Consider the following 26,191-nt stretch of genomic DNA (forward strand, 5'->3'; position numbering starts at 1 on the left):
CTTCGTTGCTGTTTATAACTTTGAATTATCCAATGAAACCCAAACCAGAAAGTTCACATGGTAGACATGTTGTACAATTGAAAGTATTTGTAAGGGCAATCTACATCACATGATGCAGTTGACAGTACACATGGCAGTATTTGATCATTTTTACTTTCAATCAAGAAAAATATTCAGCATATAGTATTAAGAATGATTAAATATCACTGTAAATGCAGTTGAACATTCTGACATTGACATTGTGTTATTTTCTCTCAGGTCTCATGAGTATTCCTGCTGCTGCTTCAGTTCAGTCAGGGGGTGGAGAGATGCAATCACCTGGGGCCATTAGCCCCTCCTTCCTCCCGCCCCCAAGTGGAAAAGTTCCAGGTCGCAAGAGGGGTCGCCCACCCCTGAAGAGGCACCCGGAATATCAGAGTCGCTACCCAGAATCCCTCCCACCCATTAAAGTGCCTAAGAAAAGAGGGAGGAAGCCTGGCTTTAAGGTCAGCAAATATCAGAGTGTTTGTGTGTTCATTTAAATATGAGCATGCATTTGTAGGCCACAAAGATAAGGCCTTTCCATTGTTCAAAAGTGTCTGCCAAATGTATAAATGTCATCAAGTGGTGCATTTGAATACATGCTGGTGCATGTGTAACACTTATTGTATGATTGTTTAGCTAGAGGAGCAGAATAATGTCTTGTGTGTGTTTGTATATAGGTAGGCCTATCTGATGTTGACTGTGTGAGAGAAGGAGGGGACAAGGTAGTTGTTCTTTGACTGATGTATCTGCAGTCTGCTGCTGCTGAGTTATTTTTAGCCGTGTGCCTGAGCACAAGCCTCATAATGTCTCTGCTGCTGATTTAAAGAGCTACACACGAGTGCATGTTAGCAGATTTGCAGTAAACATCCTTGCAAGGCTTTTAAATAAAAAAAGGCAAATTTGCTACCGGATGTATACTGATGAACCAAAACATTATGACCACCTTCCTAATATGCCGTTGGTCCTTCGCGTGCTGCCAAAACAGCGCCGACCTGCTGAAGCATGGACTCTGCAAGACTCCTGAAGGTGTCCTGTGGTATCTGGCACCAAGACGTTAGCAGCAGATCCTTCAAGTCCTGTAGGTTGCAAGGTGGAGCCGCCGTGGATCAAACTTGTTAGTCTAGCACATCCCACAGATGCTCATTTGAATTGAGCATTTGGAGGCCAGGGCAATACCTTGATCTCTTCATCATGTTCCTCAAACCATTCCTGAACAATGTGTGCATTATGGCAAGGTGCGTTATCCTGCTGAAAGAAGCCACTTCCACCAGGGAACATCAGTGCCATGAAGGGGTGTGCCTGGTCTGCAACAATATTTAGGTGTGGCACATGTCAAATGTACATCCACATGAATGGCCAGACCCAGGGTTTCCCAGCAGAACGTTGCCCAGAGCATCACACTCGTTCCACCAGCTTGTTGTCGTCCCACAGTGCATCCTGTTGCCATCACTTCTCAGGTGCATGTACACGGCTGTCCACTTGATGTAAAAGAAAACGGGACTCATTGGACCAGGTGACCTTCTTCCACTGCTCCAAGGTCCAGTTCTGATAGTCGGGTACCCATTGTTGGCGCTTTTGATGGTGAAAAGAGGTCATTATGGGTGCTCTGATTGCACTGTGTTGTGACATTCCTCCCATAACCATTAATATTTTGTGCCACAGTAGACCTTCTGTTGGCTCGGACCAGATGGGATAGTCTTTGTTGCTCTTGTGCACTGATGAGCCTTGGGCACCCAGCACCTTGTGGCCGGTTTGTGTTTGGTTCCTCCCCGGACCACTGCTGAGTGGGAGCAACCCACAAGCCTTGCTGTTTCAGAGATATTCTGACACAGTCGCCTTGCCATAACAATTTAGCCCTTGTCAAAGTCGCTCAGACCTTTATTCCTGCCCATTTCTCCTGCATCCAACACGTTGATTACGTGTTACATTTAATCTACCCAAACCATAATATGTGGCCCTGTTAGAAGATAACCAACGATATTTGCTTCATCTGTGTTTTGGCTCATCAGTACACACACACACACACACACTTTAATAAATAATAATATAAAAATTACATAGCATAAATATATATTTTATAAATATCTTTATATTTTTATTAATCAATTAGTATTCTCTAATATATGATAATATGATGATAATGATAATAATAATAAAATATGATATTTTTTTTCAGCTGAAGTCCCGCTTGATGACACCCCTGGCTATCTCTCCTCCCAGCAGCACCCCAGAACCAGACATGAGCTCAATCCCCCAGGACGCTGCTACTATCCCCCACTCAGCCACCCCACAGGTCCTCACAGGTAATGAAAACACACATCCGTAGACTACCAGTTTCACTGTCTGCAGTCTGAAGTGTTGCCATGCTGATCCCAGAAACAAGTAACCAGGTCTAACTATTAAAGGTGCTCTAAGCGATCCTGGGTGGAGTAACTTCCTGTTGACGTTCGAAGTGTTGTCAAACAAAACAGAGGCTAGCTAGACCCTCCCTCCCTCCTCCTCCTCCCCTCCGTGCTTCCAGAAACAGTCATGAACGCGCATTTTAAAATCATTCTTGTCGGTTATTGGCTGGAGCGTGTTTATTATGATTCGTGGTCCAGGCTGCACCAGTTTGTTTTTATTGCCGTTTTTGGAGCTTGTGGCGACTACAGAGACCGCGTTTTTTTACAGTGTGTTCAGGGGACAGGCAGCTAGCGGATAGTGAGGAGATGTTTGCTGTATGTGACAAAAAATGTTTTGGCCTAAAAACACGTAACATCGCTTAGAGCACCTTTAAGGGAATAATAAAACGTGAGCATTAGAAGAATCACTGTCCTCAGAGGAGTCACATTATGACTCAGTGCTGTCTCATTCTCTTTTTAGTGTTCCGTAGGGACTGTATCTCTACCCATATATCAGAATTATGATAACTGTTATTTTTTATCAAGAAGATATGATGAGATGTGTGCCTCAGGGGTGAGAAAAGACCAACAACACTGTACTTTATTAGAACAAGACTAGATATTTTTCTGTTATTTAAGACATCTATTCTAATTAAACTACAAAAATGTTTTGCGTGCTCATTCTCCATCTTTATCTAATCTTATGTTTGTGTGTGTGTGTGTGTGTGTATATATATATATATATATATATATATATATATATATATATATATATATATATATATATATATATATATATATATATAGAGAGAGAGAGAGAGAGAGAGAGAGAGAGAGTCCATATCAGTTGCATGTCTGTCATATTAAGCATGCAAAAATTGTTTTCAGTTGTGACGAGACTTCAATCATAGATCTGTCAGTCTGTGTGAACGTAGCCATTGAAGATTTCAATCTTTGGGGTATGTACTGCCCATTCAGTTTGGCAATAACATCCATGACTAGAAGGAAAGGGAACAGAAAGAAAAGAGTAGTTACATCTCTTATTTTAAAGGTTAATAGGTGTGAAAGTCTCAAGGGACAGTATTGAGGGACCTGACTGCTCTAGCCTTAGAAGCATTATCATCCAATTTATCTCTTCATTACAATGGAGACATCAGTTCTGTCTTGCTATATTGCCTTTTTAGTGGAATAAAAAAAAAAATCTTACTATTTAAAAAATATGAGTTCAGAATGAATTCTCATCACAACTACAATATGTGTAATTTCAGTTCTGCTTTTCAGAATGAATAGAGACTGCATCGCAATGCTGTTCAAGGTCTACTTTAAACATGAGAAGGTGTGACGGTATGGCTGAACTCAATCTTGAGTTCTCAAAGCTTAATCCGTTTGCTGTAGGGAGCAGTTGCTGAACAAGAGGCTTTTGTCTGCCCACAGGTTGCTAGACTTTAATTCTTTGTGCAGTGGAAAAGTCATGCTCTCTTTTGGTCCCTCTCCTATATTTCAAAAGCCATGTTCATTTTGTCCAGATTCATATGTTTGACACCAGCATTTTGTCTTTAATTCAAGAAAGATATTTGACAAAGCTTCTCAGTGCTCGCAAACCTGCGTTCCGATGTGAGTGATGTCTGTTGTGGGTGTTGAGGAGGTCATGACCTTAATGACCTGAGGTCATTGTTAACAGCTTTGGTGTTTTGTTTTATCTTGAAAACGTGCTTGTATGTGCATGCTTGCAATTAAATTATATTGCCTTTCCTGAATGTGCTACATTCTCTGTAAGCAAGTCAGTGATCTTGCTATCAGTTATCTATTATAAGGCTTTGTGTGTCATCTCACACACTTTCTGTTCATTGACTTTATCCTGTTACACATTCTAAAAAACACACACAGGTTACTTACTTCTTGTGATTATTTTATGGGAGTGTTTGTTTGTGTGGTGTGTCTGACTCCTGGTCATGGTGCTTCTAGATGACAGACGACGAAGGAAATCCCTCAGCATGGCAATCTGTCAGATTAAAGCATCCGCATGCTGCAGACGAGCCAGGGAAGTCAGTGGGGACAGATTGTGTGGGAGGAAGTGGGAGGGGGGCAAGTGATTGGTGGATTCCTACACACACTGCTCTCTCTCTCTCTATATTTTTCTTACTCTCTCTTTTTATTTCTGTTATATTCCTGTGGCAAAACGTACAAAGCCTGTATTGTTTTTGTTAAGATGATTCGTTCATGCTTATATTTTTCCTTATTTGTAAGTCACTTGGGATAAATAAATACATGGAAATGGAAATGGCTTGTTTTATTTGATTTAGGGTAATTAAAAAATGATTGGCTCTGGTTGGCTCATAAAATCACAGATGCTTTTTAGGTGTGATTTACAGTATGTGATCTAGTTTAAAGGCATTAATTTAAGAAGAGTAGCTGGTGTATATTTGTAATATCCTTTTTAGTTCTAAGTGGTAAGAGAATAAAAGCATGTCTATGTAAAGAGAGTATTTTTGGTACATGTTTATATCAGGTTTAATTTTAATTAATTATTCGTTTGCAACTACTGAAATGTACAAGACACTTGATTGTTCATGAGTGAAGAATTTTACAAGAGCAGAGATTTTTTTCTTTACTTCTATGTCGGTTCTCCTTTGTTGCCCTCTCTTCCTTTTATTGCTTGTCTCTTGGGTTCCATGACATGATGGATGTGAGTATTTTTTAGATCTGAAATTCAATTCTCCCTTCCTGACCTCTGGAAATGATCTATAAATGTGGTTTCAAATGTTTGAAGATTCCTCAACAAATATTTGAGGAAGATGTGTACTGTGTGCTTACTGTGTGTTGTACGATTACATGTAGGCATTGTCATTATATAGATCATGGTTTAATTTTGGATTATTATGGTGACGTGATGTTTATTTTGCTGCGTGTCCTTCTAAAGTTACTTATTGTTACACTTAATCAAACAGTATAAACTTACACAGTTAATGCAAAAACTATTAAAGCAAGAGCAGAACAAAAGCAAATTTCTCACCATAGAATTGCAATTACAGTAACTGCAATGTTGAACTTTGCTTTTTTCTAAGCTAATCAGACAATGGCCTTACCATGAACTGAAAAAAAAATGCAAATACAGTAGTACATATTGTGCTTATTCATTATAGGGCATGCAGATATTGCTAATTTCACACAGTTTGATGTTAAAATCTCTCTTTCTTTCTCTGTCCATCTTATTCCAGTGTGTATCTACGTGAATAAGCAGGTGAACACGGGTCCTAACCTGGACAGGCAGAAGGTGCTGCAGCTGCCGGATCACTTGGGTCCCGCCAGGCCCTCTGTGGTGTTGCAGCAGGCGGTACAGGGCTGCATTGACAGCGCGTTTCAACAGAAATCCGTCTTCACCTTGCTTACAGAGGGCTACGGAGGAGAAAAGATCTCAGGTTAATTTGCAAATGCGTGCCTCCATTCTAAATTCATCTGTGTTATATACTTTATATGTACTACCATATAAAGTTTGTACGATTTTTTTTAAATAAATACTTTTATTCTGCGAAGATGCATCAAATTGATCAAAATTCACATTAAAGACATTTAAGATTTCTATTTCAAATAAATGCTGTTCTTTTTAACGATATTCATTAAAGAAACCTGAATAAAATGTATCAGCGAATATATTAAGCAGCACAACTGTTTTGAACATTCTTAATAAGAAGAAATATTTCTTGAGCAGCAAATTAGCATATTAGAATGATTTCTGATGGATCATGTGACACTGAAGACTGGAGTAATGGCTGCTGAAAGTTCAGTTTTGCTGTCACAGGAATAAATTACATAGTAAAATATATTAAAATAAAAAAACTGTTTAATTTAATTAAATTGTGTACAAAGTAATGATCTAGTGCAAAGTTAGTGTTGGTTTATGGTTTATTTTCGGGCATTTTTAAATGTATTGTAAAGGTGTATGTATACAAGTGAGCACTGAGTAATATCAAAGACTATAGAATAACACAAGACGAGTCACTCGTATTGTTTTGAATGGGAGAAAGTGTAACGCTAAATATGGCGGAATAAGTCCCGCCTTCTAAATAGGAGCCAATCGCCGACTGGTAAAGTCATCGCGTCACTGCAGCAGCAGTTAGAAGCACCGGTTTCTATAGAAACAGTCAGACGCGCGCCTCTGAAACATGGCAAAGAGATGCGCATTTAGGTCTGCGCATGCGCATTAGCTTGATCCAGCCTAAAAAAAAAACAGTTTTTTGTCATGATTCGAGCTTTTGGATAAAACATTTATAAGACAGCTATTGTCAGATTTCATTGGTGATTTCAAATATGAAATGTAATCGTAAGGTTGGCGAACAGTTTTGGAGAATTTGATGTTTCCCCATTCAAAGAGATAGGGCATGATGCCCAGGATGCCCGAGAGGCGTTTCAAAGATGGCCGCCGAGTGAAATGACTTGTCTTAAAGGGACTTTGGTAATATTACTGAATTACATGTACTTGATGTATAATTATTTTGTGAAGCTACTTATATGTAAATGTGCAAATTCAATTAGTAGAAACATATAATTGACAGATATAACATCCAGATCAGATTAATCTGTCAGTATTTGGCCATTTTGAGATCATCATCATTGGCCAATTACTATGCCGATTGTCAGAATTTACATTTTTATTTTTGTAACAGTTAAATCTTTATCAGAGGATAATAACATTTTCTGTTTTCATGTTAAAATACTTATTCATAAATGTATTTATTTTTATATTAAGTTCAAAATGTAATCAACTCAAGATTTAAGTTTAAATTTAATTTCATCAATTGTAGTACATATTATTTAAAATGCTTATATACGGTTAGTATTAGCATCTGGAACATGTAATGCGGATAACACAGACACTTAAAAAAAAAAGTCTTCCTGTAATGATATTTACAACAATGTGCAATTTATTTGAATTTAAACACTCTTTCTTTCTCTTCATCAGCCACCTTTGATGGTAAACAGCATCTGTTGAGTTTGCCAGTGGTCAACAGTGTAGGTTATGTTCTGCGCTTCCTCAAGAAGTTGTGCCGAAGCCTGATGTGTGAGAACCTCTTCAGTGACCAGCCCATTGCTCCTTCATCGTCCCCCTCCTCCTCTTCCTCATTCCACACTGAAAAGCACTCAGACGGACAGCCCAAGTCAAGTGTGTGCTCATCAAGCTCTGTTATTCTACCCTTTTTTAAATACTAGAGCTGTATTTTCATCTATCTATATAGGCTGCACAGTTATGTTAAATTTTCTTGTTTTGGTTTCTTTTTGGTTTGGATGTTTTGTGATTTGGCTGTTTGATTGGATCTGCACTCGCTTCTGTTGCTGTCCAATTTGCCCTTCTGAACATGCAGAGGAGGCCTTTAGTGCAAGCTGAGATGTTTAAGTGGCAGTGAAAGGTTGAGTGCCTCTGTGAGTGGCCTGTGGTTTGAGTGTTTGAGTTCTGCTGGCTTCACCCCTCTCTCTCTCTCCCTCTCCCTCCCTCTCTTTCTCTATCTATCTCTGTCTCTCTTTTCCCCTGTGAATGTGGTTTGGGAGCTCTAGAGATTAGAGCATTAACTTCAGTATGACACAATATCACACTGCTCAGATGCACAGGCAAAGGTTGTGTTGTGACTTAATCCCATGTCAATGGTTAACGTGGTTAAGAGAGGAAAACCTCCTCTAGAGGGAGCCTACGTTATTCATCAACACTATGTACACTATATCAGGGTCTCCTTCAGACAGCTGTGTGTGCAGTGTCTACCTTTTTTATGTATTGAACAGTCAGTATAATGATATTTAAGTTTCAAAAACCTTAAGTCTACAAACATTTTGAGTCAGACATTAAAACTGTTCAGAGAGTCTGTTCAGTGAAGAATTCATCAGTCTGATTCAATCTCATAACTGTGCATTTATGTAATTAAAAAAACTGTCTCTTAAAGGTTTAGTTCACCCAAAAATGAAAATTATCCTATGATTTACTCACCCTCAAGCCATCCTAGGTGTATATGACTATCTTCTTTCAGATGACCGTGCGCATTCTGCGTATGGTCGTCCACCGGAAGCTAGTTATTTGAATTTATAAAGCTATAAATATGGATATTTTTCTTACAAAAACGCATCGCTTCACTTCAGAAGACCTTTATTAACCTCCTGGAGTTGTATGGATTATTTTTTTTATGGAGGTATGCATTATTTTTGGCTTCAAAACGCAGCCCCCCATTCACAACCATTATAAACCTTGGAGGACTAAGGAAATTTTTAAATATATCTCCGATTGTGTTCGTCTGAAAGAAGATAGTCATATACACCTAGGATGGCTTGAGGGTGAGTAAATCATGGGATCATTTTCATTTTTGGGTAAACTATCCCTTTAAGATTTGGTCTTTTGGGAATCGGACTACACTAGTCATTCTGTATGTTTGCGTTTGAATGCAGAAAAACAGAAAGATGTGTTTGCTTAGCATTTGCTGTGTATATGCTTATATATATAAAATTTAGTTTGGATAAACCCATGCAGACCAATCTGCACTCAAGAAACAATAATTATCCTGAGAAAAATGACATGCATGCTTTACATGCATTATTTTCCCTAAATTGCTTCTCTTTTTTGTTCAACAGACTCAATGGTGGATGATTACCATGGCGATTCAATTGACCCCAAGCGCTATTCTGTTGACCCCAGCGACTCTGCCTTTGGAGCAATGTCCTCACCGTACACGGCGAGTAAACCTACATATGGTTTTCGTTCTGGCCCCGCCTACTCTGGAGGCGTGTGCAGGCAGGCAGCCAGCCCCAGCACATTCCAGGAAGGAAACAGAAGTGGTAAGAAAACGGAAATTTCCACTTATTCGCTAAAGCAGCAATAGAGTTTCCTCACTACTTATAACCATGTTAATCAAATGAGAAGATGTATGTGAGAAGATACTAAGAAATAATAAAAACACTGAAAACTAAATGGTATATAAAGTACCAATAGTTCTCAAGCAGGTTGCCACGGGTTGTTTTTTTATGTCCACGGGTTGAAGCGACCCCAAAGAACATGATATTTAGCTCCTGGAATGCAAATTTTACCAGGGGAACCCCACCAAGCGGATTTTAATCCCCGGAACGTGAATAGCAATTTTTGAATAGCAATTGGGTGGGTTTTGTAGTGAAAATCTGGCAACCCAGGGGGCTGGAGCCCACTAGGGGGCCTCAATATGACTTAAAATTATTTAAACAACAAAAGATTTAGAAGAGTTAAAAGTGTGATTTCTAGACCAGGAAATGGTTTTCTAATTATGTCATGCACTAAAATATTTTATGGGGTAGAAACTGTGAGTAAACATATTTAGAAAAAAAAAAATCTGGAAAGTCATGGGGCCTTCAAAAATGGAGTCAAAAGGGTTTTGAGAACTATTTGTATGTACTGATTGACAACTAACTTCTGAGTATTTTTACTCCCTCTGCTAACATATTGCACATAAATTTGTCCAAAATTTGATGGCCATTTGTGTGCACTGGTTTTGCACCTGAAGTATTGCATATATGATATTTCTAGATTCAACCAAGAATATAATCCTGGCCTTGTCTGTATCTGGTTTCTGTCTGCCTAGCCTACAGCCCATCCCCAGAGGGAGGGGAGGCGAAGCCCCCACCCAGCAAGGATCCCTCCAGGTGGAGTGTTGATGAGGTGGTGTGGTTTATCAAAGATGCAGACCCTCAAGCACTGGGCCCTCACGTGGATCTCTTTAGAAAACATGTGAGTTTGACTGACACATTTATTTACAAGTGGCAAACAAACACCATGAGCTTGAACATGTTGTCAGAAAACAAATCTCTGTTTAGGTAAAGTTAGTTCAGACCCTGGATATGATCAGCTGTGTGCTTCACATTTCCAAGTTTTCAGAATCAATTTAAGTTCACATAATTGTTGATATAACCACCTGAGCTGAAAAGATTTCAAATCTTTGTACATTTGCTTATTTAAAACAGAACAAAGGCAAAAGTACAATTTAACTCTATCTAATGAAATCGAATTTTACTCTTCCAAATAGAGCAGCACAATTGGTCGATTTGAAATTGGAAACGTAATAAGACCTTGTGCGGTACTGAAGTGCAAAATAGGCTGTGATTTAATTAATTATGGAAATACGTCCATCTCAGTTGGTGTTCTGAGTTCGGTCGTTGTGTGGTTTATCATGTGAATTGTAATTGGAAAGCACTGCAGGTTCACTTTATCTTCACATTATGTAATTTGCCAAGTTTGCTACAAGTGAAGAAATAGAGGGGGAGATTATTATTATTATTATTATTATTATAATAGAAATAGAGATTATTATAATATTATCCAGGTGGAATGTGCAGTTCAAGTCAAAGTATGTGAGCCAAGTAGAGCAAAAGCATTCTGTTATCAACATTACTACTTCACTGCAAAGTTTATCAATATGTTTATTATGCTTCCTTTCTGTTCCGCTCACATACTATGTTTCTGCTATTATAATATTTGTTAAAATAAATAGAATGTAATTTTTGGGCCAGATTTTTGTGTAGGTGTGCTTCCAACTCATAGAATAATCTAATAACCTCAGTAGCTAAACACTGTAAATCATTGTTTCATGTGTACAGTAAGCATTATGTTGTGGACATTGTGATTACTTCTTCAGGAGATTGATGGGGATGCTCTTCTTCTCCTGAAGAGTGACATGATCATGAAGTACCTGGGACTCAAACTGGGCCCGGCTCTCAAGCTCTGCTACCACATCGACAAGCTAAAACAGAACAAGTTCTGACCGGTCTCCGCACCTTTTAAACACACAAACACACACACACAAACACAGATGGATTCACTCACAGTATTTACTCTCACTCTCATTTGTTGTAGTACAGGACATTTTTGTCCCCCATTCTTTGGCCATTCAAGGACAAGCACCAGAACATTTTTTTTTACTTGTGTGGTTTGTCTGCCTGTGTATTGGGACATTTCACTGACCAGAACATTTCCTTGTTTTTGGAAATTTTAAAGTGTTTTATTGATTACTTGATATTTGAACACTGCTCTAATCAAAAGGCAAGTCATCTCAGCTGCTTTCTGGGATTTGAGTTTTTTGTCCTCAAGCGAGAGTGCAGATGAATTTTATCTGTAAACCATGCTTCTTCAAATGGACGGAGCTGTAACAAACCTATTAGGTCACAGACAGGCTTTTTTACAAAGCCGTGGACTGTGACTAAAACCCTGTGAACTTCAGCCACCTGCTGGTGAAAAGGAGTCACTGCAACTCTGTGACACTTTACCACAGTTGTAACCAGGAACCATTCAGCTTTTTATTTTTTAGAGAGCTACTTTGAAGGCCTATAACCTGGGAGATCAGTTACTAACAGAATTCAGCATTGGGCTTTTGACTGAACAGATACAGTACGCACACAGTCTTGGCAGGGTACAAGTATGATGAACTGTTACACTTTGCAACCAGCAAATAACAGGCACAAATGCAACTCTATTCAGCAATGGACCAGTCGTGTCTTTGGAAAGCCACCCAGCCAACCAGAGTCAGAACAAAACAGGATACATTACAAAGAAGTTACTGCTACAATAAAACACTGCATTACAAACATAGTAATGCACACCAGGTGCTGTTTCTCAACCAGCAAGTCAAGTTGAACTAAAAACAACTAAACTGGTATTATTATACGTTTCATACTGTGGACCAAATACACTGCAATTCTCATCAGTCCCAAAATTTCTTGTTTTTCCCTCTTTTCAGAGCAGAGGCCTCATATTGGAAACTGCTCTGATACTTCACAAATGTCAGCTTGTGATTTACTTACAAAATATGTAGCACTATACAGTAAGGTTCAGTCGATTCAATACATTGGGTATCATGAACTAACATTTATCTAGGTTAATGATAATTTCTACATACTACTGTTCAAAATAAATTAATTATTTTATTCAGCAAGGATGCATTTAACAATAACAGTAAACTGATATTAACATTATTACAAAAAAAGTATATTTCATATAAAATAAATTAATTAAAATAAATTTGAGTAACTTTCTATTCATCAAAGAATCCTGAAAAAGGGTCATTGTTTCCGCAAAAATATTAAGCAGCACAACTGCTTTCAACATTGATAATAAAAAGAAATGTTTCTTGAATGCCAAATCAGCATTTAAGAATGATTTTTGAAGGATCATGTGATAAGACTGGAGTAATGATGCTGAAAATTCAGAGGAATAAATTACATATTAAAATGTATTAAAATAGAAAACGGTTATTTTAAATTGTAATCATTTTTCATAATATTACGGTTTTTACTATTATAATGCAACCTTGGTAAACATACCATTAACCTAGATTAATTAATGCTGTAAAAATGTTGTTTATTGTTAGTTAACGATACCCAATGCATTAACAAATGAAACATTATTGTAGCGTTGTCACAAATTTTGTAGACGTGTTTTAACCCATTTTTTAAGTTGTGTAAATTGTCTTGATTTCACTAACATTTGACAGTGTGGATTAGACGTGGATTTTCTTTCATAAATGTACAGTGTATACGTGAACGCAAGCTGAGGTACTTTAGAGGTACTTCTCTGATCTTATGTTATTTCAACTGCTACATTTTCAAACAATCACTACAGTTTGCTTTCATGTGTGAAAAATGTGTGAAAAGAGTAATTTTAGTCTCCTGAGGCATTTCAGGAAATTATTTTATTATTGTTATTATCATCCTTTTTTTATTACTGTTATTTTCCTCTTTTCCTCTTTATTTTGTGCACAAATGGCATTCATGGAATTCAATGGAATTACTGTATTGCTTTTCAGGTGAACTTAAAGGGATAGTTCATCAAAAATGAACCATTTGTTTACCCTCATGCCATTCCAAACATGTACTGTATGACTTACAATGAAAGTCAGTTCTGTTCCACACAAGAATTTGGAACGACATGCATGAGGGTGAGTAAACGATGACAGAATCTCCATTTTTGGATGAGCTATTCCTTTAAGTCTGCCCTGATGATGTCATACATCTCCCAAAGTGGATTACACCCAAGTGTACAACATTTCTGTATCCGCAATCATGTGTAAATATGATAATTTATGTCGTAGTCACAGATGAAATCTACAATTTAAAGAGCAAATGACATAAAACAGTTTAGATTCAATCATCTGATGAACACGTAGAGCTTTAACATGTAATCGGCTACCAGCTTTGCTGTGCTAGACTTCATTGTTGTACGATCTGCCTCTTAAAGCGACTGCTATGCTAACTTGAGCATCTGTACAGAATCATTGTCTATAATTTTGCATCAGGGAGGCTGTTTGAGTGTTCTGTTTTTTTCCTTTAAATCTTTTTTTTTTTTTCATGTAGCACTCGTTGTTCTGGGTAAAAGCTTTTTCGATGAAAAATGTGTAAGAGGAGAATCATAAAAAATGTTGGCACCAGAAAGTAATAAAGGGAATTAATCAGTGAGCTCTTAAATCTGGTGCTACATTAAGAGGTCAGGATTCTTTAGAAGTGAATCTACTGATTTGACTGAAGTAGAGTATTCAATTTTTTCATGAACCGTCTCTTGATTGGTCGGAAAAAGTATAAACAAAAGTCGTGTGATGTTTTTAACACAAAGACCCAAGATTATAGAAATACATTACCCATGTCTGATGTTCAAACTCTTGTATTAGCTTTAAAAGCAGACAGTTTTTTTGATTTCCACTCATGTACTCAAGCAGTGGGAATATCTTGTTAGTTTTAAAAGCCCTTTAACTGAGTAATAGCAGCACTGAGCTTTTAAACATGTTTGCAAGCACTCTTTTCTATGGCTGCACTTAACTAAATCCTACTTCATGTAGGAAGCTTTGACACTTTCATAACAATCTTTAATAATGTTTCGGACTGTTTATGACCTCACACAGATATTCTGCTGACATTGACAAGCTCCGATGGTCCTGGCTAGATATTACCAATGTTTGTGTCAGGAATATGAGTGGGCTTTTAGGGATAATCTACTCTTAAGTTCAGTTTTGGATCGTTTTGTGTGCGTTCATATGTCAGGTTTGCGTTTGCCTCCGCACCATGTCATTCCTTGTCATTTTTGATATAATGGAAAATGTAAGTGTACATTTATGAATGCTGCTCTTGATGATAGTCCCATTTAAGACTGTTTAAATTTGTCAGCTCACAAAATAGTTTTAATGGAAAAAGGGGGACTTCAACACGGACCATTCATGTTGGTGCTATAATATGACTGTGTATTTAACGAATAATGATTTTATGCATACGATTTTATGGTTGGTTTGCTTTATTTCTTCAGATAGGCTTCAGTGTTGTGAACTCTCGTGACTGACGACAGGCTCTGCATCGCGTGTCTGTTTGTGAGGTTAATATAGAGCATTATGAAAGAGTCAGAATAAAGCATTATGAACACCCTATAGTGAACTCTATGTATGTGTAAATCTATATGTGGCTATAGAGTGGTGCAGCGATGATTTTTCAATAGGCTTTTGAGTTATCACAGAAAATAAGATCTGTAATCAGCAAAAGTTTATGATACTTGCGTTTTGTCTATCAAGATAATTTTCACAAATGAACCCAAATTTGATGAATTTTGATGCCTAAATAGCTTCCGACAATTCTTTCAGTCTTTATTAAAAAACATTTTCCCTGAAAGTGTGAGCTATACTAGTTTGCAAGAGCACTGTTATAAACACAACATGGCTGTAGATGATAGCGCGTATATGTTTACCTGTTCGGCTGATGACGTTTAATGTTCCGACAACCTCTGTAGTCCCATTTATCAACTTGTTAGCAATTGCCTTTTTCTAGACACGTAAAAGCTTTAAAAAAAAATCACAAGTGGGGTATTACTGGTGTTTTTTGTTCTAGAATAAAATGTGAAAAAATCTTATATATTAAAAATATATTTCAGGCTTTTAACCTTTTTGTGGGTTTTGGCCTACAAAATACATCATCCCTGCAGCACTCTATATGGCTAAACTCTTAAAAATAAAGGGTCCACAAAGGGCTTTTCACAACAATGCCACAGAAGAACCATTTTGGTTTCCCTCAAAGATCCTTTCATTAAACAGGTCTTAAAATAACATTTTTTTCTTTGTGTGAAGAACATTTTAATAATATAGAGCCCTTTTGTGCAATGGAAAGGTTCCAAGGATATTAAAGGGGACCTATAATGCCCCTTTTACAAGATGTAATACAGTGGCATGAAAAAGTATGTAAACCCCTTGCAGAATCTGTGGAAATGAGAATTATTTTAATAAAATAAGAGGGATAATAAAAAAATGCATGTTATTTTTTGTTTAGTACTGTCCTGAGTAAGATATTTTACATAAAATATGTTTGCATTTAGTTCACAAAACAAAACAAGAGCTGAATTTATTAAAATAACCCCATTCATAAGTATGTGACCCATTGATGCTCAATACTGTGTGTGGTTACCTGATGATCCACGACTGTTTTTTTTGTTTTGTGATGGTTGTTCATGAGTCTCTTGTTTGTCCTGAGCAGTTAAACTGAGCTCTGTTCTTCAGAAAAATCCTCCAGCTCCTGCAGATTCATCAGTTTTCAAGCTTTTTTGCATATTTGAACCCTTTCCAGCAGTGACTGTATGATTTTGAGATTCATCTTTTCACACTGAGGACAATTGAGGGACTCAAACTCAACTATTAAAAAAGGTTCAAACATTCACTGATGCTCCAGAAGGAAACACGATGCATTAAAAGCCGAGGGGTGAAAACTTTTGAATTCAAATATCAAGGTAAATTGTACTTAATTTTTCTGTCAGGAAACATGCAAGTATCTTCTGTTGGTTCCGAAGGGTCGTACTAAATGAAAAAACAATGATATTTAAACAAAATAAGAAAAATTGTGACATCTTCATCCTGTTCAAAAGTTTTCACACCCCGACTCTTAATGCATCGTGTTTCCTTCTGGAGCATCAGTGAATGTTTGAACCTTTTTTAATAGTTGAGTTTGAGTCCGTCAGTTGTCCTCAGTGTGAAAACACAGATCTCAAAATCCTACAGTCACTGCTGGAAAGGGTTCAAATATGCAAAAATGCTTGAAAACTGATGAATCTGCAGGAGCTGGAGGATTTTTCTGAAGAACAGAGCTCAGTTTAACTGCTCAGGACAAACAAGAGACTCATGAACAACCATCACAAAACATAAAAACAGTCATGGATCATCAGGTAACCACACACAGTATTGAGAATCAGTGGTTCACATACTTATGAATGGGGTTATTTTAATAAATTCAGCTATTGTTTTGTCTTGTGATATAAATGCAAACATCTTTTATGTAAAATATCTTACCCAGGACAGTACTAAACAAAAAATAACATGCACTTTTTATTATCCCTCTTATTTTATTAAAATAATTCTCATTTTCACAGATTCTGCAAGGGGTTCACATACTTTTTCATGCCACTGTATAAGTCTCTGGTGTCTCCAGAATATGTCTGTGAAGTTTCAACTCAAAATACCCCTCAAATCATTTATTATAGCTTGTCAAATTCACCCTATTTTGGTGTGAGCAAAAACACACCATTTTGTGTGTGTACCTTTAAATGCAAATGAGCTGCTGCTCCCTGCCTGCTTTCCAGGAGAGGGCGGAGCTTTAACAGCTCACGCTTCAGTTGCTCAACAACAACAAACTGGAGTATCTCACGCAGCCAAAATGAGGATTGTCATTAACGGTGTTCAGCCTTACATTGTTCAAACCGGAGTCGGACACTGATGGAGAGACTCGGGAAGAAGTTACAACTTATACAATGCATCTGGACGTTTCTGAACGGTTAGTGGATACATTTATGTAGTTGCTGTGGAGTTGATTCAACTCATTGACTAGCATGTGCCATCATGTTAATCTTTTGTGCAAATCCAGCATTGAATTGAGCCTCGTTTGGGAAGCAGTCTGGCGTAAAATGACAGCATGGTAACAACACTCTTCACTACTTGTTGCACGTTCTTGGGGGCAGGGTTTATGTACATTTTAGGGAAAATGTGATGTCACTAACCCGGGAAGAAGCTTGTTGTAGTTCCCACCAGCTGTTTGTTGTAGTTTATTTTACAGGCTTCGTTGTACAACATAATTTTCTCATTTGTGACCATGGACCAGTCAAAACCAGTCATAAGTCGCACAGGTATATTTGTAGCAATAGCCAACGATACAATGTATGGGCAAAAAATTCTTTTTTGCCAAAAATCATTTGAATATTAAGTAAAGGTCATGTTCCATGAAGATATTTTGTAAGATGTTATTTTTGTGAGTGGATATGCATTGCTATGCTTAATTTGGACAACTTTAAAGGTGATTTTCTCAATTTTTTTTTTTTTTTTTGCACCCAAATAGTTGTATCTCGGGCAAAAATTGCCCTATCCTAACAAACCATATATAAATGAAAAGCTTATTTAATAAAAATCAGGTGATGTATAAGTCTCAATTTCAAGAAATTGACCCTTATGACTGGTTTTATGGTCCAGGGTCACATATACTGTGAAAATTTACAGTGTGTTCAAGGGAAAGCTCATTATCTCAGCCATCTAAGCTTGCCATCAACCGAGGCAAAGAAAAAGGAGCTATTTGTGATGTTCATGATAAAAAGAAAGGAAGGTATGAAGGGCAATACTTAAAAACAAGCTAATCTTAATCTTATATTAGGGAATACATGAGCAATTTATTTATTTAATATTTAACTTTTTTTTTTTAAAATATTTAAAAATATTTATTAAATGTTTAAAAAAGTACTTAAATGTAACAGTAAAAATAGATAATTTTTTATTTTTTAGTTTAGCATAAATTGATATTAAAAATGGTTCAATTTAAGAAAAAAGTGATATATATATTTATACTTTTATTTTTGAATTAATACATTGATTAGTGGCACTCCTAGTCCCCCGTATAACAACACTTCTGTTACACCTTGAAAATCAGTAATATAAATAAAACTGCCTATTATTATTACCTGTCCTGCTGTGCTGTGCTGACTGTCTTCTACATGTAGGTGGCACTATTGTGTCTTAAATGTTCTGTATTTAAAGCTATGACAAAACATGGGCTAATATATCATATTTCACTCCATCTCCTCAAAATGTATAAATTGACAAATGACACAAAAGTCCCCTTGTGTGTTTTGGAACTATATGTATAACTGAAAAAAGGTTAGTAAGTGTGGTAAACTAAATATTTGCAGTCAGATTTTGTGCAATTATTTTGCATAGAATTTAAAATCCATTCATACCTGATGATGATCAAATGAACAAATAGCTTTCAGCTACGGTTATATATATATATATATATATATATATATATATATATATATATATATATATATATATATATATATATATATATATATATATATATATATATATATATAATATACAGTCAAACCAAAATTTAAAGACACCTTGAACATTTCATTCATTATTTCAGTTTATTCACTTTAGTTTAAAAAAAATGGTAATAAAATATGACAAGACCTCAGTGTTAAACTGTCAAAAAAAAAAAAAATCTTAATTATGTCAGATATCACTTAAGCAAAACATGGTCAGGTCAAAGTGTCTGAATAATTTTTGGTTCCAAATTTTAAATCAATTTTACTGGTAGTCCACTGTATGAAAATTTTTGGGGTATAATATGTCACAGTTTACTTTATTTTGCTATCCTCACTTACATAAATGAACTATGGTGTCCTGCACCCACTAGTAAAAATATATCAAAAATGTCTGAATAATTTTTTGGTTTGACTGTATATGCTGTTTGCCTTCTCTGGCAGGACAGAGTATAATAGATAGGAGTTGATATTCACCGCATGTTTTCATGGCAGGGATGTTGTAACCTGAGTACTAGTAATGCACTATTGTTGTTATATTATTTCATTTTGTTTTTTATTATTTGTTTATTTTTAGAGGCTGTTATTTTGATGGCATCAAAGAGCATCCACGCACAAGAAAAAGATTACAAGAATCAGGGAGGACAGGTCAGGCTTGCTCTATTCTTTTTTTAAACCGGAGTGTCCTGAGAATACAGATGCAACTGAAATGAATGTCTATCGTGCTGAAGGGGAAGCACTCAAAAGCTTCTCAACATGCAACAGCCGCCCCCCCCCCCCCCCCCCCCCAAAAAAAACCCATGTGCCTCTGGCCAAGTGTTTCTGAACAGAAAAAACAAATATAGAGTCTAGAGATTCTGGAGAAGCTCTTAAATTAATGTTGAAAGATAAAACGTGCACCCCAAAGGCATGGAGAAAATCCATTTTTATAGAATATTGCAGAAAGAGTATATTCCCAATCCCACCACTGGAAATGTAAACATAACCTCACATACAATGAAGTACTATAATGTGAAAATCTCACGGCTATTCATGTATTTTATGAGGTGGCTAATTTGTACGAATTCGTACGATTTCATAAGTTTTTTTGCTAAATCGTTTGTATATTTTATGAGTTCCCAAATTTGTATGAATTCTTACGAATGATCTACCCCTAACCCCGTCTATCTATCTATCTATCTATCTATCTATCTATCTATCTATCTATCTATCTATCTATCTATCTATCTATCTATCTATCTATCTATCTATCTATCTATCGTTCTATCTATCTATCTATCGTTCTATCTATCTATCTATCTATCTATCGTTCTATCTATCTATCTATCTATCTATCTATCTATCTATCTATCTATCTATCTATCTATCTATCTATCTATCTATCTATCTATCTATCTATCTATCTATCTATCTATCTATCTATCTATCTATCTATCTATCTATCTATCTATCTATCTGTCGTTCTATCTGTCGTTCTATCTATCTATCGTTCTATCTATCTATCTATCGTTCTATCTATCTATCTATCGTTCTATCATTCTATCTATCTATCTATCTATCTATCTATCTATCTATCTATCTATCTATCTATCTATCTATCTATCTATCTATCTATCTATCTATCTGTCGTTCTATCTATCTATCTATCTATCTATCTATCTATCTATCTATCTATCTATCTATCTATCTATCTATCTATCTATCTATCTATCTATCTATCTGTCGTTCTATCTATCTATCTATCTATCTATCTATCTATCTATCTATCTATCTATCTATCTATCGTTCTATCGTTCTATCTATCTATCGTTCTATCTATCTATCGTTCTATCTATCGTTCTATCTATCTATCGTTCTATCTATCGTTCTATCTATCTATCGTTCTATCTATCGTTCTATCTATCGTTCTATCTATCTGTCGTTCTATCTATCTATCTATCTATCTGTCGTTCTATCTATCTATCGTTCTATCGTTCTATCTATCTATCTATCTATCTATCTATCTATCTATCTATCTATCTATCTATCGTTCTATCTATCGTTCTATCGTCCTATCGTTCTATCTATCTATCTATCTATCTATCTATCTATCTATCTATCTATCTATCTATCTATCTATCTATCTATCTATCTATCTATCGTTCTATCTATCTATCTATCTATCGTTCTATCTATCTATCCATCTATCTATCTATCTATCTATCTATCTATCTATCTATCTATCTATCTATCTATCTATCTATCTATCTATCGTTCTATCTATCGTTCTATCTATCTATCTATCGTTCTATCTATCGTTCTATCTATCTATCTATCTATCTATCTATCTATCTATCTATCTATCGTTCTATCTATCGTTCTATCTATCTATCTATCGTTCTATCTATCGTTCTATCTATCTATCGTTCTATCTATCTATCTATCGTTCTATCTATCGTTCTATCTATCTATCGTTCTATCTATCTATCTATCGATCTATCTATCTATCTATCTATCTATATCTATCGTTCTATCTATCTATCTATCGTTCTATCTATCTATCGTTCTATCGTTCTATCATTCTATCTCTCTATCTATTGTTCTATCTATCGTTCTATCTATCTATCTATCTATCTATCTATCTATCTATCGTTCTTTCAATCTATCTATCTATCGTTCTATCTATCTATCGTTCTATCGTTCTATCTATCTATATATCTATCTATCTATCTATCTATCGTTCTATCGTCCTATCGTTCTATCTATCTATCTATCTATCTATCTATCTATCGTTCTATCTATCTATCGTTCTATCTATCTATCTATCGTTCTATCTATCTATCTATCTATCTATCTATCTATCTATCTATCTATCTATCTATCTATCTATCTATCTATCTATCTATCTATCTATCTATCTATCTATCTATCGTTCTATCTATCGTTCTATCGTTCTATCTATCGTTCTATCTATCTATCGTTCTATCTATCTATCTATCGTTCTATCTATCTATCGTTCTATCTATCTATCGTTCTATCTATCTATCTATCTATCTATCTATCTATCTATCTATCTATCTATCTATCTATCTATCTATCGTTCTATCTATCTATTTATCTATCGTTCTATCTATCGTTCTATCTATCTATCTATCGTTCTATCTATCTATCTATCGTTCTATCTATCTATCTATCTATCTATCTATCTATCTATCTATCTATCTATCTATCTATCTATCTATCTATCTATCGTTCTATCTATCGTTCTATCTATCGTTCTATCTATCTGTCGTTCTATCTATCTGTCGTTCTATCTATCTATCTATCTGTCGTTCTATCTATCTATCATTCTATCGTTCTATCTATCGTTCTATCGTTCTATCTATCATTCTATCATTCTATCGTTCTATCGTTCTATCTATCTATCTATCTATCTATCTATCTATCTATCTATCTATCTATCTATCTATCTATCTATCTATCTATCTATCTATCTATCTATCTATCTATCTATCTATCTATCTATCTATCTATCTATCGTTCTATCTATCTATCTATCGTTCTATCTATCGTTCTATCTATCTATCTATCTATCTATCTATCTATCTATCTATCTATCGTTCTATCTATCTATCTATCGTTCTATCTATCGTTCTATCTATCTATCGTTCTATCTATCTATCTATCGTTCTATCTATCTATCTATCTATCTATCTATCTATCTATCTATCTATCTATCTATCTATCTATCTATATCTATCGTTCTATCTATCTATCTATCGTTCTATCTATCTATCGTTCTATCGTTCTATCATTCTATCTATCTATCGTTCTATCTATCTATCTATCGTTCTATCTATCTATCTATCTATCTATCTATCTATCTATCGTTCTATCTATCTATCTATCTTTCTATCTATCGTTCTATCTATCTATCGTTCTATCTATCTATCTATCGTTCTATCTATCTATCTATCTATCTATCTATCTATCTATCTATCTATCTATCTATCTATCTATCTATATCTATCGTTCTATCTATCTATCTATCGTTCTATCTATCTATCTATCGTTCTATCTATCGTTCTATCTATCTATCGTTCTATCTATCTATCTATCGTTCTATCTATCTATCTATCTATCTATCTATCTATCTATCTATCTATCTATCTATCTATCTATCTATCTATCTATCTATCTATCTATCTATATCTATCGTTCTATCTATCTATCTATCGTTCTATCTATCTATCGTTCTATCGTTCTATCATTCTATCTCTCTATCTATTGTTCTATCTATCGTTCTATCTATCTATCGTTCTATCTATCTATCGTTCTATCTATCTATCGTTCTATCGTTCTATCTATCGTTCTATCGTTCTATCTATCATTCTATCATTCTATCGTTCTATCGTTCGTTCTATCTATCTATCTATCTATCTATCTATCGTTCTATCGTCCTATCGTTCTATCTATCTATCTATCTATCTATCTATCTATCTATCTATCTATCTATCTATCTATCTATCTATCGTTCTATCGTTCTATCTATCTATCTATCGTTCTATCTATCTATCTATCTATCTATCTATCTATCTATCTATCTATCTATCGTTCTATCTATCGTTCTATCTATCTATCTATCGTTCTATCTATCTATCGTTCTTTCTATCTATCTATCTATCTATCTATCTATCTATCTATCTATCTATCTATCTATCTATCTATCTATCTATCTATCTATCTATCTATCTATCGTTCTATCTATCTATCTATCGTTCTATCTATCTATCGTTCTATCATTCTATCTCTCTATCTATTGTTCTATCTATCGTTCTATCTATCTATCTATCGTTCTATCATTCTATCATTCTATCTATCTATCTATCTATCTATCTATCTATCTATCTATCTATCTATCTATCTATCTATCTATCTATCTATCTATCTATCTATCTATCTATCTATCTATCTATCGTTCTATCTATCTATCGTTCTATCTATCTATCGTTCTATCTATCGTTCTATCTATCTGTCGTTCTATCTATCTATCTATCTGTCGTTCTATCTATCTATCGTTCTATCGTTCTATCTATCGTTCTATCGTTCTATCTATCATTCTATCATTCTATCGTTCTATCATTCGTTCTATCTATCTATCGTTCGTTCTATCTATCTATCTATCTATCTATCTATCTATCTATCTATCTATCTATCTATCTATCTATCTATCTATCTATCTATCGTTCTATCTATCGTTCTATCTATCGTTCTATCTATCGTCCTATCGTTCTATCTATCTATCTATCTATCTATCTATCTATCTATCTATCTATCTATCGTTCTATCTATCGTTCTATCTATCTATCTATCGTTCTATCTATCGTTCTATCTATCTATCTATCGTTCTATCTATCGTTCTATCGTTCTATCTATCGTTCTATCGTTCTATCTATCTATCTATCTATCTATCTATCTATCTATCTATCTATCTATCTATCTATCTATCTATCTATCTATCTATCTATCTATCTATCTATCTATCTATCTATCTGTCTGTCTATCTATCTATCTATCTATCTATCTATCTATCTATCTATCTATCTATCCAGCTATCGTTCTATCTATCTATCGTTCTATCTATCTATCGTTCTATCTATCTATCGTTCTATCTATCTATCTTTCTATCTATCTATCATCTAACATCAACATTTCTTTGTTCTAAATCTTTCAAAATCCTGAAACTTTTTATTTACAGGTTTAAATTATTTTTTAAATCCAGATAGTCAGTGAAGTTTCTGACTTTTGAACCTCAATGTATATTGTAACACATAAAAGAAAAGTCTTTAGGAAAACATGCCCATATACAGTGCAGGCTTCTTTAAAGAGTGCTGTATTCTTATCTGTCGACTCAAATGAGCTCATCTCAATGATGGCAAAGAGTCAGCAGACCGACTGAAGACGTGCCTCTCATGTACATACAGCTTATCTCTCTAGGACGAGAGATAAGCTGTACTTTGGCACAAATATGTCACATAAAGATCTTGAAACGTCTCCGTCTGCCTGGAATACCATAACGAGCTCTCATCTCCCTCTACACCATCCGTTTGGAGTTCATGTAGAATGCTTCTGGAGATGTTTTTAAATAGGGGGACAGCAGCAGATGAGAAAAGAGGAAGTAGCTTATTGGATTTGACAGACGGAGAGTGGGATATGTCGTGCCCTCCCTGTGGGTTCCTCTAAATCCTGTTTGAGTAATCATTTTATTCTGAAATAGTTTGTAAGACATCCCTTTTGCCTCAGGAAATAAAGATAGATCACTTTTATTTGCTGCTGCTTCATCATGTCTCTTTCTTTCTCTATGATTTACTCTCTCTCTCTTGCAACAACTGCAGAAGGACATGCAACAATGTGATATGAAAAAAAAGAAAGGCCCAGTTCAGGATGGAGGGATATCAGTACATGTACATGTATTTGTGTATGCACTATGCACACATATGTTTCCTTTCACCAAAGCCTTGCTTTTTGTTTTGGTGATTACATGCACCAAGGAACAAATGATGGAAACATAACTAAATCTAGACGTGATTACAGAGAAGATGACAGGCGAAGTGAGTGAGAAGGGGGCAGGGGAACTTCTGTGTGTCTGTTCCTTCAGATTTGGCATGAAACTGCGCCGTCTGTTGGGCTGAAATTATGATGTTACCAGGGTTTGACTGGCAGACTGACGGATGCACAATTCGCATCTTGAACATTAACATTACATTACAGCTGCTCCAGGCCTGATAGATACATCTACTCTTTCTGCACTCCCACACATTCACATGACTTGTCAGATTGAGCAGGAGAGCAAATTCTCTCACCGTTGGTACACAGGACCAGAAACCCAAAGGAATTGGGATCACATGGATGTGATAAGATACTTATGGTAGCTGTAAGGAAGACAAATGTGCAAAAATTGTACCTTTAGCTTTTCACTAAAGTCCTCAAATGTACATTTTTGTACCAAATCTGCCTCATACTTAATATATATTTTTTTGTCTATACAATAAAAGTCAATGGGGACCAGTGTTGGTTTGGACCCTATCGACTGTCTTTATTTGGATAAAAACATTCTTCAGAATACAACAGGAGGATAAGTAGAAAACAAAATGTTCAGTTTTGGGTGATCTGTATTTTTTAAAGTACTAATATGCACCCTTTAGTTCAGCTGACATTTATTTAAACAATTGCATTTGTATTTCATCAGCACACAGTTTAGATTTTCTAATTTAGTATTTTCATTTAGTTTTTATATTATAATTCAAGAATTATTTTCTTAAAGTCTTAATATCATATGCAATTTTGCTTATCAAGTAAATGCATATTTTTCCAAGAATGTAAATATATATGTACATATATGTATGTGTGTGTGTGTAATATATATATATATAAATAATAATAATAATAATATATAATATATATATATATATATATATATATA

At 35.3% G+C, this 26,191-nt stretch overlaps 1 protein-coding gene across 6 annotated transcripts in view; it reads left to right on the forward strand.

Moving 5' to 3' along the window:
• The window catches only part of scml4 (Scm polycomb group protein like 4), a 33,158-nt gene extending 17,592 nt beyond the window's left edge, over positions 1-15,566 (forward strand). For 5 of the 6 annotated variants that reach the window (XM_067383082.1, XM_067383084.1, XM_067383085.1 and 2 more), the window contains 8 exons: positions 259-485; positions 702-746; positions 2,201-2,327; positions 5,624-5,824; positions 7,366-7,566; positions 9,015-9,218; positions 9,992-10,137; positions 11,042-15,566. In XM_067383082.1, coding sequence (XP_067239183.1) covers positions 259-485; positions 702-746; positions 2,201-2,327; positions 5,624-5,824; positions 7,366-7,566; positions 9,015-9,218; positions 9,992-10,137; positions 11,042-11,167 — 1,277 coding nt within the window. In that variant the 3' untranslated portion in view covers positions 11,168-15,566. The remainder of the gene's footprint in view (positions 1-258; positions 486-701; positions 747-2,200; positions 2,328-5,623; positions 5,825-7,365; positions 7,567-9,014; positions 9,219-9,991; positions 10,138-11,041) is intronic. The other variant, XM_067383083.1, reaches the window with a different exon arrangement.
• The last annotated feature ends 10,625 nt before the right edge of the window (positions 15,567-26,191 follow it).

Source organism: Chanodichthys erythropterus, chromosome 4, assembly GCF_024489055.1.
Source record: "Chanodichthys erythropterus isolate Z2021 chromosome 4, ASM2448905v1, whole genome shotgun sequence".
NCBI lineage: Eukaryota > Metazoa > Chordata > Actinopteri > Cypriniformes > Xenocyprididae > Chanodichthys > Chanodichthys erythropterus.